The sequence below is a fragment of the Triticum urartu genome, chromosome 5, assembly GCF_003073215.2.
Source record: "Triticum urartu cultivar G1812 chromosome 5, Tu2.1, whole genome shotgun sequence".
Lineage (NCBI taxonomy): Eukaryota > Viridiplantae > Streptophyta > Magnoliopsida > Poales > Poaceae > Triticum > Triticum urartu.
In genome coordinates, this window is record NC_053026.1 from 562,596,514 (window position 1) to 562,608,865 (window position 12,352).

The 12,352-nt window shown below is 46.3% G+C and overlaps 1 protein-coding gene across 1 annotated transcript; it reads right to left on the bottom strand.

Annotated features, from left to right (window-relative positions):
- Positions 1-4,483: 4,483 nt before the first annotated feature.
- LOC125510751 (probable transcription factor RL9) lies at positions 4,484-10,526 on the bottom strand. Its single transcript, XM_048676007.1, has 6 exons — positions 9,749-10,526; positions 9,533-9,609; positions 9,089-9,137; positions 8,657-8,930; positions 5,381-5,489; positions 4,484-4,948 (listed from the first exon to the last, which is right to left on the bottom strand). The coding sequence occupies exons 1-6, from the start codon at positions 10,149-10,151 to the stop codon at positions 4,724-4,726; spliced, it is 1,137 nt and encodes a 378-aa protein (XP_048531964.1). The 5' UTR covers positions 10,152-10,526; the 3' UTR covers positions 4,484-4,723.
- Between the last annotated feature and the right edge of the window lie 1,826 nt (positions 10,527-12,352).

Genomic DNA, 12,352 nt, shown 5'->3' on the forward strand with positions numbered 1-12,352 from the left:
CCGCCCCATCCATGCCGAGAAGCAGCGTGGGTTCCGCCCCGGGCGACGCAGTAGTGCTGGATAGATACCCCGTGGATGACATCACGGAGAACACTAACTGCGAGCTACACTTCAAAATGAAGAACATATCCATGAAGGTGGCGGACGCCATTGCTTTTTCAAATTCCCTCGAGGCAACCTTCCATTGCAACCCGATTCCAGCGGGCTATGCTCGTGTCTTGGTTGATGAGGTGGTGGATCCATATTCGGAGCTACAGCTTGACATTCCTGGAGGTGACGACGAGCACACATTGGGAGAGGCCATACATCGTGTCATCCTATGGAGAAAGGATTGCATCATCTTTCGAAGTCCGCCACCGAGTCAGCAGACTCCCGCTCCTCCAAGTCCACCAACGCGTGAGGCCACTCCTCCTCCTCCAAGTCCGGCAAAGTGTCAGGCCACTCCTCCTCCAAGTCCGACACAGCGTCAGACGTCCACTCCTCCTCCAAGTCCGGCACAACCTCAGGCCACTGCAAGTCCGGCACAGTTTCAGGCCACTCCTCCTCGTCCAACTCAGCCCCGTCAGCCGTCTCCGCCGCCTCAGCAATCGCAGAAGAGACACCCCGCAGCTATGGTGCGTAGCGGTACGAGTCGAGGTCATAGTACAGGAAGTACAGGCGGAGGCAAGCGATATAAATATGGTCCAAACCTCACTACTCCTCTTCCTGTGAGGGCTTACGACAGGACCGAGGAGCAAACCAATGCCATAGTGCAGGCAAAACTCGACGCCCATTTTGGACCGAAACCGCCACCGCCGCCAAGGGAGAAAGTGCCTGTGGAAGTAGTTGACCACTTCATTCGTATGGCTCAACCACCAGCTCCTAAGCCTGTTGACACAGACTATGAGCGCCACATCAGGAAGTTACATCGACGACGTCTACAGAAGGAGGCGAGCTCGAGCTCGAGCAAACAACAAGCAGCTGTCAAAAAATGCGGGAAAACCGTTGCCCAGCTGGGAAAACAAGCGGCGCAATCGATCCCCCCGCTTGTTGTGCGGCCAACAACACGTGACAGTACGCGCGCCCAATATTATTGTGGCCAAACAGTTTACATTCCCGAGGTGGGCGATGTGGTAATAACCCAGGAGCATATAATGCAGGCTGAAGAACTCAAGATCACCGTTGGACAACTCCTCGAGATCGAGGACATGCCTGGGATTACAGAGGAGGAAATAAAACGGAAATATGTCCGGGGCCAACCTTTGGTCGAGCCAGAAGATGTCAACAAGCTCCCAACGAGAATATATGAATTGCATCAATGGTACATGGACATTACCAAGAGATCTAATCGAGAGTCCCTCATGGTGTATGTCAAGAAGGATGATTACTACCATGAGAAAGCTGTGGTCGTTGAGTATTCTGAACTGTTTCAGTTATACAATCAAGACACACTCGACAAATCTATCGTCAGTTGCTATTGTCTGTAAGTGATTTCTTTCTGTAATTTAAGTCTCAAGGTAGCTGTAGTGACCCTTTTGATCAATCATTAGCTATAATTATCCTCACTATATTCTTTTCTGTGGTATTATGCAGGATGAAGATGTATGAAATGAGAAAAGGTGGATGCTATGGCATTGGGTTCATTGACCCAAACACCGTTAATGAATACACATGGAAAATAAACAAGCATCAAGAAAAAGAGGTAGAGGACAGTATGCTAGAGTTCTTGAAGCGCCTCAAATACAATGAAGATATACTACTTCCTTACAACTTCCAGTGAGTCACACTTTCTTGTACTACAAATTCTCTGTTTTTGCCTACTAGCTAGCTAGCTACATGTTTTTGCTTACATATGCCCGCTTAATTAAGACATGCAAACGTGTGTGCATGCAGATTTCACTGGATCTTGTGTATCATTAAAGTTGACGCCGGAACAGTTGAAATACTGGACTCGCTACTTAAAAAACAAAGTGACTATAACATCTTGTTTGGGATAGTCAACAGGTAATTTCAATCATTATTAACTATATATCTCGGCCTATTTAGTAATTCGTCATTTCATGATATGAGCTATTTAATAACCCCTTTATTCATTTTCTTTGTCGGCGGGCAGGGCTTGGGCAAGGTTCATCAGCGTCACGGAAGGCGAATGGAAACCAAAGCTGAAATGGTTTCGATCCAAGGTAAGTAATTAAGTAGTACTAGCTAGCTAGTTAGCTAGCTGCCATCTCTTTAATTATCATGCTTGATTAATTATTATCTGATCAAATTAAATTCCATTCTCGTAATAAAGGCTCTGAAGCAGGGGAAGGGGACTGATCTATGTGCATTCTGCGTTTGCGAGAACATTCGCATGATGGCGTGCAAAAGGAGCAGATCTCAAAGACAGGAATGGGTACGCTTGTCAGAACACTATTCACAAATTTTTACACCATTATCGATATCTAGTCACACAACTAATACACATGCATATTGATCTCCTTCTTAACAGTTCAAAAAGGTGCGGGACAAGCTCCTAGAAACGGAGCGCGTAGAAGCACTTCAAGAGGAAATAGCGGGATTTTTGCTCAACCAGGTCATAAATCCGAAGGGAGAATACTATTACCCGCTACCGTCCCCATGAACCACTTCCAATTGTCATCGTGCTCCGAAGGCACCAATTAGGCTAATGCCACTGGCTCCGAAGGCAACATGCATATGTCGGAGAAATTGTATATAGCTATACATGTGTGTATGTGTGAATTAATATGGTTTGTGAGACATTGATGATATATATATGATTGGTTCTACTAGAAATTCTATTTATATATATATATGCATAACGTGTACAATGTGTAGTACCGTAAAATACAAGCAAACGAAAAAGAATTAAAATGGAAAACACAAAATTAAATGAAAAAGAAATCATAAAACCAAAAAAACCCCAAACATTTTAGTACGGTTGGTGTTACCAACCGGTACTAAAGGGCTCCCGGCCCCCGGAGTTGGCTCGTGCCACGTGGTTGCCCTTTAGCACCGGTTCGTGCTGAACCGATACTAAAGAGGGGGGGGGGGGCCTTTAGTGCCGAAACTTTAGTGCCGGTTCCTAAACCGGCACTAAAGGGCCTTACGAACCGGTGCTATTGCCCGGTTCTGCACTAGTGCCCCCTTCCCTTTCCACACCCATCTCCGTGAGCAGTCAAAGCCCCCCTTTGCAACATGTAAGCTCCTTGTTCTAGCGCCACTCTTCATCTTCAGATTGCAGACATGTCTATTGCGCAACTTTCAAACAACCCATCAAATTGCAGCTAGCCTAAAGAAAATCACCAAAGCATGTACGAACAATTACATAATTCACAATGTCATTCGCCGAAGACCCCCACGTCGGCTTGATTGAGCCGAGGCTCCGTGACTTTCATCAAGCCTAAGATGGAGGTCGTACATCGGTTGTGCCCCACGTCAAATGACCATCTTAGAGCATCTCCAATAGCAGCCCTATTACGGTCTAACTGTTTTAGGGCTTTTGGACCCAAAAATAACATCCAATAGTTTCCCTAATTGCAATAGTTTGCAAAAAAATAAAATGAAATCCTGATTAGCCCAAAAAAATGTCATGGTTCCGTCAACCACAACCAATATCTCTCCCGTGTCGTCGTCGCCCCCACTGAATCCGACCAAATCTCAGCCGCACCACCCCACCACCCGGATCCGCCGCCCCCTTCTCCGATTGGCCGCACAACCACCACCGCCGCCACCGCATCTATTGTTGCGCGCACCATCGATTTCTATCCGCCATCGCGCCGCACCATTGGATGGAGCCAAAACATGTGAAGGACCAGGCTGGCTACCGCGGCATTCGGCCGCGGCCATCCGGTCGCTTTGGCGTTGACCTTCAGTGCGACGGCCGACCGTACTGTCTGGGCACCTTCAAGACAACAGTCATAGCCACGCGCGCCTACGACATCGCCATTTGAAGGCCCGGCCAGCCGCGGCCATCTGGTCGCTTTGGTGTTGAATTTCAATGTGACGGCCGATCGTACTGTCTAGGTGCCTTCAAAACGGCGGTCGTAGCCATGCACGCCTACGACATCGCCATTTGGAGGCTCGGCCGGCTGCTGCACGAGGTGATCTTCCCGAAGTAGTTTGCGTATCAATTTTAGAAAAAAGAGTTTCAATGTTTTTGATGCCCTATTTTAGAGTAGCTATTTGAGACACTCATTTTGTCATGCCCTACAAAGCACCCTTTTATGCCCTAGATTTACACCAAGCGCTTTTGGCCGTCCTAAAATAGGGCTGTTGGAGATGCTCCGAGTGACTCGTCCGTCTTCCATTCTTTCAAGAGGTCTCTTCTTTCAATGTATACGGCTTCTCCACGGCGGACTCGTCATGGGAGTGACCTCTCGATCCCCTATTCAGTCCGCGAGATTTCTCAAAATTCCCCCCTCTTTTTTCTTGATCATGTTTCACAGATGCACCACACGACCACACCCATGTATGCTGCCAGAAGACGAAACCACGTAGTACGAACCCACAAACAAGCCAGCCAACCCACTCGATTCCAGGTTTTCACCGTTTTCAAGCCAAACATCAAGCTCACTCTCTCACTGAACATACTGAAATGAAATTCAGTCGTCACAGCCATTAATGATCAATGGTTAGCAGAGTGAAATTAACCCAAAAGGAAAGAAAGAAGAAGAAAGAAAGAAAGAAAGAAGAAGAAGAAGAAGAAGAAGAAGAAGAAGAAGAAGAAGAAGAAGATCTTTTTTCACAGGTATTTCAGGCTCAGTTCTTCCGGGTGCTCCATGCCCCAGTCGTGCCTCCCAAGCGATATCTCCAGGTTGGGCACGAAGGTGTCGTCCGCGAGCAGCTCGAAGCTTGCAAGAGATGGGGACGAGCTCGCAGGGCTTGAACAGTAGTTCCCAGAGACTGCCCCCTCCACGCCCCCATGTACCCCCAGCGGCAGGTGACCGGCCGCCTCCTCTTTAGCTTCCTATTCACCATAAAACAATGCAAATGCAAATGTCAGCACTATACAGAACAAATACAGTACATACATATGAAGCTGTCTGATTTACTGATATACTATAAGCCAAGACTTTGCATTCTTCAAAAATTAATTTGTGTTTCATTCGAGGGATCACGCACATTATGAATGGTAATTTTACCATGGAGAAAAGAAGACGATGAATGGTAATTTCCGTGGAGGAACAGTGGATCACAGTACATGTGCACATCAGTTTTATGGCCCACGTAAATAGTTAGTGCTCAGAAGTCCAAAAGAGGTTCAACAGAAGCGATCGATGTCACACATATATGTGGCCTGCTGGAATCAATAGGGGTACGTACGTACGTACTCCGTACTGCGGCCTTTTCATTTATTTATGCCTGTGATCTCACACGTAGTAGATGCGTGCGTGCGTACCTGAGGAGTATCTTGGAGCGCTGCTGAGTAATCAAGCTTCTGACACCGGTGCAATGGGTCAACAATGGCGACGCCTTTCTCGAGCGCCACTGCTGCGTGGTCAGCTCTCCTGTAGTCGAGAAATTAAGGGCGCCCTTGTCATTGAATGCAGGACGTATGTACGAGTAAATGGAATCAGAAATGCAGGAGATACCAGTACTGCAGGAGCCGCGGGCACAGCCCGCATAAATAACAGGGAACAGAATGTTAATTAGCATCTATGTGGACGTGGACCTACTTATGCGATGGTTTTCCCTTTCAGTTTCAGAAATATTTCAGCAACAACCGAAATCATTATAATTCAGTGTATTCAGTGATTTCGGTTTGCATTTCGGCCAAAGGGCCGGAACATTCACTTGAATTTAACCAAAAATTGTATATTTAAATTCATGTGTACTACTGAAATTACCGAAAGACGGTGAACCTCATCAACATCTCAGTGAAAGTGAAAACCACCGGTGCATGTCTGAAGTCATTAAACTTTACTTCTCTATATCGAGCAGTGGGGCGTAATGTGTTCTTAACCCATCCCTGTAACATATGCAGGTGTAAATCATTGCAGATCGACACGCACGAACACCCTCCCATGTCTCGTTTGTAGCGTTGCCCGACGACTGTTGAATCTGTGATCAACGCACAGCGACGGCGTTGGGGCGTTGCCCCGTACACGGGGACACATCCTTGTCCCTACGCCACGCACATGCCGAGCTAACAAGACACGGACAAGCTGGAAAACGCAAGCTGACTTCAACCGATCCATGCATGCATGCACCAGCAAACCGGCCAAAAACACAGGAGCCCCAGCGCCCTTGTTCGCGAGCGGCACCACCTCCCGTTCCATATCTACGCATGCATGCATGCACCGATCGAGGCACACACCCGCAGATCGGTTAGTCATGATGGCGTCGACGGCCAGAGAAGCTGTCGATCGATGGAGGAGAGGGGTGGGAGATTTGAGGGGTGGATCATCGTCAGGGCCGGCACCCGGCAGAGCATTATTATTAGGATTACGAGTGGAGTGGGCGAGGACAAGGGGAAGCGTGCTCCGTGCATGGGCTGCGTGGGAAGACAACGGGAAGGCGCCGATCGGCAGGGGACACAGCGGCTACAGCGAGAACGCTGGTTGTCGCCGCTTCAGAACAAACAAAGGAAAGGAAAAGAGGCACTGTTGTCGCCGCTCAGTTCATCGCGCGCTCGCCACTGCTGCTCTGGATTTTATCAGCAAGCTATAGGGGATCAAGAGTGGAAAGATCTGGGGTTGTACAGGATGGAGGTGGTGGGGGAGTTCAACATGGGCGCCTATGTCCTAACAAGAACCATCATCATTATTGGTTAACTGCAGAAATTAGGTGAGTGCTTCTGGTCTGTGCTCTACTGTGTTGCCTGTGGCAATCAGCTATAGGAACTTGCTGAATTAGGTTGCAATCAGCTACAGTGTCAGTTTCAAGATTGCTCTAAGGTTAGCATAATACAGTACCAAGTTTTAATGATATAGCAGACGGCAAGCCCTGATTAATGCCGTGTTTTAGTCTATAGCTGGCCCGTCAGCTAAATAGTACTTCTCCATCCAATAATGTAGTGCATACCTTTTTTTCAAGTCAAACTTAGCAAAATTTGACCAATTAAGTTTACAGAGAAAAATATGTCTTTTTCTCTTTAAAAAATAAACGGATAATACTCCTCCAGCTCAGAAAATCACGACGTTTTATACATACTCCCCCTGTCCCCAAATATATGGCGCATAAACCCAGTCAAAAAGTCAATCCTTTCTGAGTATGACCAAATATCTAGAAGAAAAATATCAACACCTACAATATTGAATAAATAGATTATGAAAATATATCTAATGGTGGATATACTGATATTATTTATCTTAATATTTTTGTATATATATTTGTTCAAACTTAGAAATCATTAACTCTTTGACTGAATTTTTATGCCATCTATTTTGGGACGGAGGTAGTAGTTAGCATAAAGAATATAAAGTTTTCTCTATCAATATTTTCCCAAAAAGAATTGGATCATGACATTTGTGCATAAGTTGGGTCAAATGTTTTTAAACTTTGACCAACCATATTTTCCAAACTGATTAGATTCGATCGATGGAAATTATATGTACATTTTAATCTTGAAAATTAATTTTGTAATTAGTTTATTGTCGAATTTAATATTATACAGTAGTAGAGATTCATTGTCAAATTTACATTTCAGACACTATACATATCAAATTCAAAAATGCCGGCCTTTTAAAGACCGGAGAGAGTAGCAATTTGTCTTAATATATGAAAGGTGTAACCACCACATCCTTCTTGTGTCTTAGGTTCACCCAAAACAATATTTTAAGTAATGCATGATAGCCCATACTATTAATTAAATATAGCACTGCACACACTGCTGTCCTTATGTCGTAGCCATAATATAATTTTAAATTCCCCACAAAAAAATAAATTTGTAAATAATAGGTACAAGATATGCCAGTTATATATTGACAGCAGGATATGCCTGTTATCTGAACTCCAACTTTTTTTGAACTGAACTCAATACATTTTGTTGTGAATTGTGATGTTAAAGATGCATGCAGGCGACAGCAGGCTTACACTACTCCAACTGGTTAACATGTACGGAAACAAGGTCATTAGTTCTACTCATATTTTATCAGGGCAGTTGCTAATACACTTGGTGAACCCTTCTGTCAGGGTCCTGTCGATTTCTACAAAATAATTAACAGATAAAATTAGTTTTTTATGGCTACCATAATTTGTGCAGAAAAATAGTCGGACATGTAAGCACATTTCATGCGCATGTTGTCCTTTTTCCATTGTAAGTAGTATCTACATAGATTAGTCATCCCAAAAAAACTAGCCCACCGATCTAAGAGTAGATAAATTGTGATGCACCGCTTAAATACATAGGAGTAACCTTTAATTCAGTGAATGGAAAACAAACCAACAGATGGCCAATTTTATAATCATGTGTGTATTCAACATTTTCTAAAAAATGCAAAAAAGATGAAGTGCAAACGCATCGATCAATGTCAGTTTGAAATCCTTAAGCTTAATCATTAAGTACTTGCAAAGAAACAGGTTCAAAGAAACGCCCAGAGGCACATAAATTTGCATTAGAAACGAAGCTTAGAAGAAGGAGAAAATTAGCATTATTAGAAACGGAGTGTAAAGCCCACGGATAAAAGCAAACGGGACAGATTAATAAGTGATGTTTGTGGACATCCAGACATACCTCGGGGGGATGGGTGGAGGAGGAGGCGATGGTACCAGCGCCACCAGTGGAGCCGCTGCAGCTGCTGCGGCTCCTGTAGCTGACGCACAGAGGAAATGCGCAGCGGAACTAGTCGTCGGGGCAGGCGGCGCAGATGCCGCGGCTGCCGCAGGCGCGCCGCAGAAGCCAGCCATGTCGACATCACAAGCAGGCAGCGTCGCCACCACTCCACCACCGCCATCGCCACCACATCCTCTTCCTCCTCCTGCGTCCACCACCACCATCTGCCGCTCGCCTGCGAAACCATCCACCCATCGACCGATCACCACCGGTCACTCATTCCACGGCATGGAATTTAACAGGACGGCCGCGTCGGCCGTGTCTGTATCCGCCTTGTACTTGGCAATGGCGAGGACGAATGCGGGGGGAGATTAAAGCTGCGTGTGTGTGTACCTGTGGCGATGTGCGACGATCTGTCTGTGCCCTTCACCGTCCTATACATCTGCAGATTTGACCCAAGGGGAACAGGTAGATAAATCAGGTGCTAATTTGTACTGGTAAGTGTGTTTATAATGAGTACATATGCAAAGTGAAGGTGGTGAAATTAAGCAGCTATGAATATCGTAGAGCTAGCTAGCTAGCTAGATAGATAGATGCTGTTTGTTTGTCACGTAGTACTTGACCGGGGACAAAGTACATTTGTAGTTTACCAATAGTAAGAACACCCACACATGTAGTACAAGTGGTGAAAGGAAAAACAAAAGGAGGCCATCATGCGCACAAGATTCGCCATGTTTTCTTGCCTTGCTGCATGCATGGCGCGCGCGGTAGCTTCTCTCCTATTCCCCATCTTTTTTTAACATTTTTTTCGCTCTTGCGCACGCACGGACTACGTACCTGCAGGTGGCTCTTGACGTGCGCCAGCGTCAGATCCTTGACGTTCATCAGCTCCAGCACCGACTTCGGCGTCGCTCCTGCCGGGGACAAGATAGTGAGCTGGGGTCAACGGCGAGCTCGCCGGAATTGAGCGGACATGGCTTAACGCCTTGGTCAACTTAGACAAAAGGAATGGATATAGTCCAGCGCGCACGTGAGTGAGAGGGCTGAGCTTACTCTCGTGGCCGCCGAGGAGCTGGACGGCGTGCATGAACCGCGCGTGGAGCGCGGTGGTCCACCGCATCCGCGGCGCCCGGACGCTCCTCTTCGAGCCGCCGGGCTGCGAGGCCCTGCCGGCGGCCGCGCGCTTGAACGCGCATCCCTGCGGCGCCTGCGGGTGGCCGTGGCGGCCGGCGTCGGCGCGCATCGTCGAGGTCCCGAGCCCCAGGCTCAGGCCCGGGGGATCGGCGCCGGAGCTAGGGTTTGCAAAGAACCCTACTTCGCCGGTTCCCTCCGCGTCGGCTGGTTCCGTCGACCTCAGCGGCTTCCCCACAGCTGCAGGTGGGCCGGAGGAAGCCGTCGAGGAGCCGGCCGGCGGGCTTATCCGGAGGGAGAGACTGGGCAGGTTCCTTTGCAACATTGCAATGTCGAACCCGACGACAGCTCAATGATCAAACGGGATACCGCAGAGCCAGGCACGCCGCTACTTTCTACTCCTAGATCACAAGCGATCGTGTGATGGCTTCTTCGGACTATAAGAGGGCCACGGCCATGGATCGAGAGGGAGTTAATTTCCACCAGAGGCGATCGAGGAGGAAGAAGAAGAAGAAGAAGAGGAAAGAAGAGGGAAAAGGAGGTGAGGAGAGAGAGGGAGATGGCAAAAGGCGGGACAGTGGAACAGTCACTGAGAAAGAGAGAGCCGAGGGGAGAGGAGAGGTGGGGGTGGTGGATTTGAGCAAAAGTGGAAGCGGTGAAAAGGAGTGCGGGTGAGCGGGCGAGTGACAAGGGAGGGGAAAAGGAGGGGCTTGGAGGCTGGGGGGCAGTGATGAGGGGAGGGAAAAGATGTGGTGATTAGGTCATGAGTGGTTTATGATTTGGTCGCCCTTGGGAATGCCGCTTAAAGAGAGAGAGAGAGAGAGAGAGAGAGAGAGAGAGAGAGAGAGAGAGGAGTGTGTAGGGGTACGTGAACTTTTTAGAGGGCAGGGTGTATAGGCCGAAGGTACTGGTACTTTGAAGGCCATAATGGAGGTACAGTTGCTGTTCCTGGTCTTCATGTGCAAGCTGACAAGTAAACGTATATACTATACACGGTGGTATTTCAATGCGGTCAAGATCTACACACTTCAAATCCTACCTAGTTCATGTGTACGGTGGTACGCTTTCTTGCAGATAAATGCCGTCAGTTATTTATGTATTTCTACGGAATCTCATCGGAGGACGAGGAGCTCCCACATTACATTAAGAAGCAGAGACTTGGTTGGGTTTATAAGGAAAATCAGATGCCGGAACCAAACAAAGCACCGCTAATAAAGGAAAACATACCCACACTTTTCTATCAAGGCACATCGTCCGAACCTCAGTTATTATTCTATACTGATCCATGTGACCTTTGTATGCGAGATGTCAAGGTTTGTGAGCATGGACACAAAAAGCTTCCATGGAACAATAATCCTGCCCATGCAAAATTTTACCGGCAATAGGAATGGTGACGAGGAGTTCTTTGGTCCAAAATACAGTTCTTTTGGGAAAGCGACATAATTTTCAAGATGGTATTTTGACCATATATTTCCTTTGCAAATCATAAAGCACTACATTGGAGATGTGGTGATTAGGTCCAAGATGTTACCTCACCTAAAAACGATTGTACAAGTATTAAATTATATTTCAGTATGGAAATAACAATGTGTAGCAAATTACTAAAACTACTACTCCTTCCGTTCCAACTTACTCATCGCAGAAATGGATATATATAGAACTAAAATACATCTAGATACATCAATATCTGCGACAAGTAATTCGGAACGGAGGGAGTACATTGGAGCAAATTTATAGAAAAACCATCGCTTTTGGGATGAGTTGTTTCAAAACATCACCAATTTATCGATTATTGGGTTTTAACAAAAAAAAACGATGACTCAGCCCCATGGTCCATCCTGACTAGGTGCCATGCACGTCAACCCGTTAGGTACGACTATGCTAGCTAGCTTCGCCCGCTCTATTCCTTCCGCCGTCATTCCAAGATCATTAGGCCTCCACGCATGGCCAACACATTGACGCCTACTATATAACTTTATTTTTATAGACTTAGTTGGGCCTCTAAGCGCAGAGTTTTGTAGCATAGTAGTAAATCTTTCTTAAGTGAATGACCTAAGATTTATCAAGAATGACGATGGTTCTCTCTCAAACAATCCTGCAATCAAATACAAATAGTCTCTTGTGTCCCCAACATACCCAATATTCGGCAAAGAGGTGATGATAGATGTGTAATATGGATGGTAGAAATAACAAAAGTGTGTGAAAACGGTGTCTCAATGCTTAGCAACAAGGCCTATGGTCCATACTTTCACTAATGCAATCTCTCAAGATCATTAATATAATTGAATCACATAACAATCCCTCAAAGTGCGACGAAAAACACTCCAAAGACTATTTCTATCGAAGAAAATAGGATAAAATTTTGTAGGTAGTAAACCACCTCAAAGTTGTGTTTCCAATCAATTTTATGAACCACCCCAAAGTGTCACGGATAGTTCTAGAGATCATACTATGACAACATCATATAATACGCATCAATCAACTATAATGTCACCTAGATACTGCAATATCATCATGAGTATCCGC

Coding starts and splice junctions, on each gene's coding strand:
- LOC125510751 (XM_048676007.1), bottom strand. CDS start 10,151: ATGTTGCAAAGGAACCTGCCCAGTCTCTCCCTCCGGATAAGCCCGCCG. Junction 5,490..8,656: donor CCTCCACCCATCCCCCCGAG/GTATGTCTGGAT, acceptor TCTCGACTACAG/GAGAGCTGACCACGCAGCAG. Junction 4,949..5,380: donor CGCTCCAAGATACTCCTCAG/GTACGCACGCAC, acceptor TATGGTGAATAG/GAAGCTAAAGAGGAGGCGGC.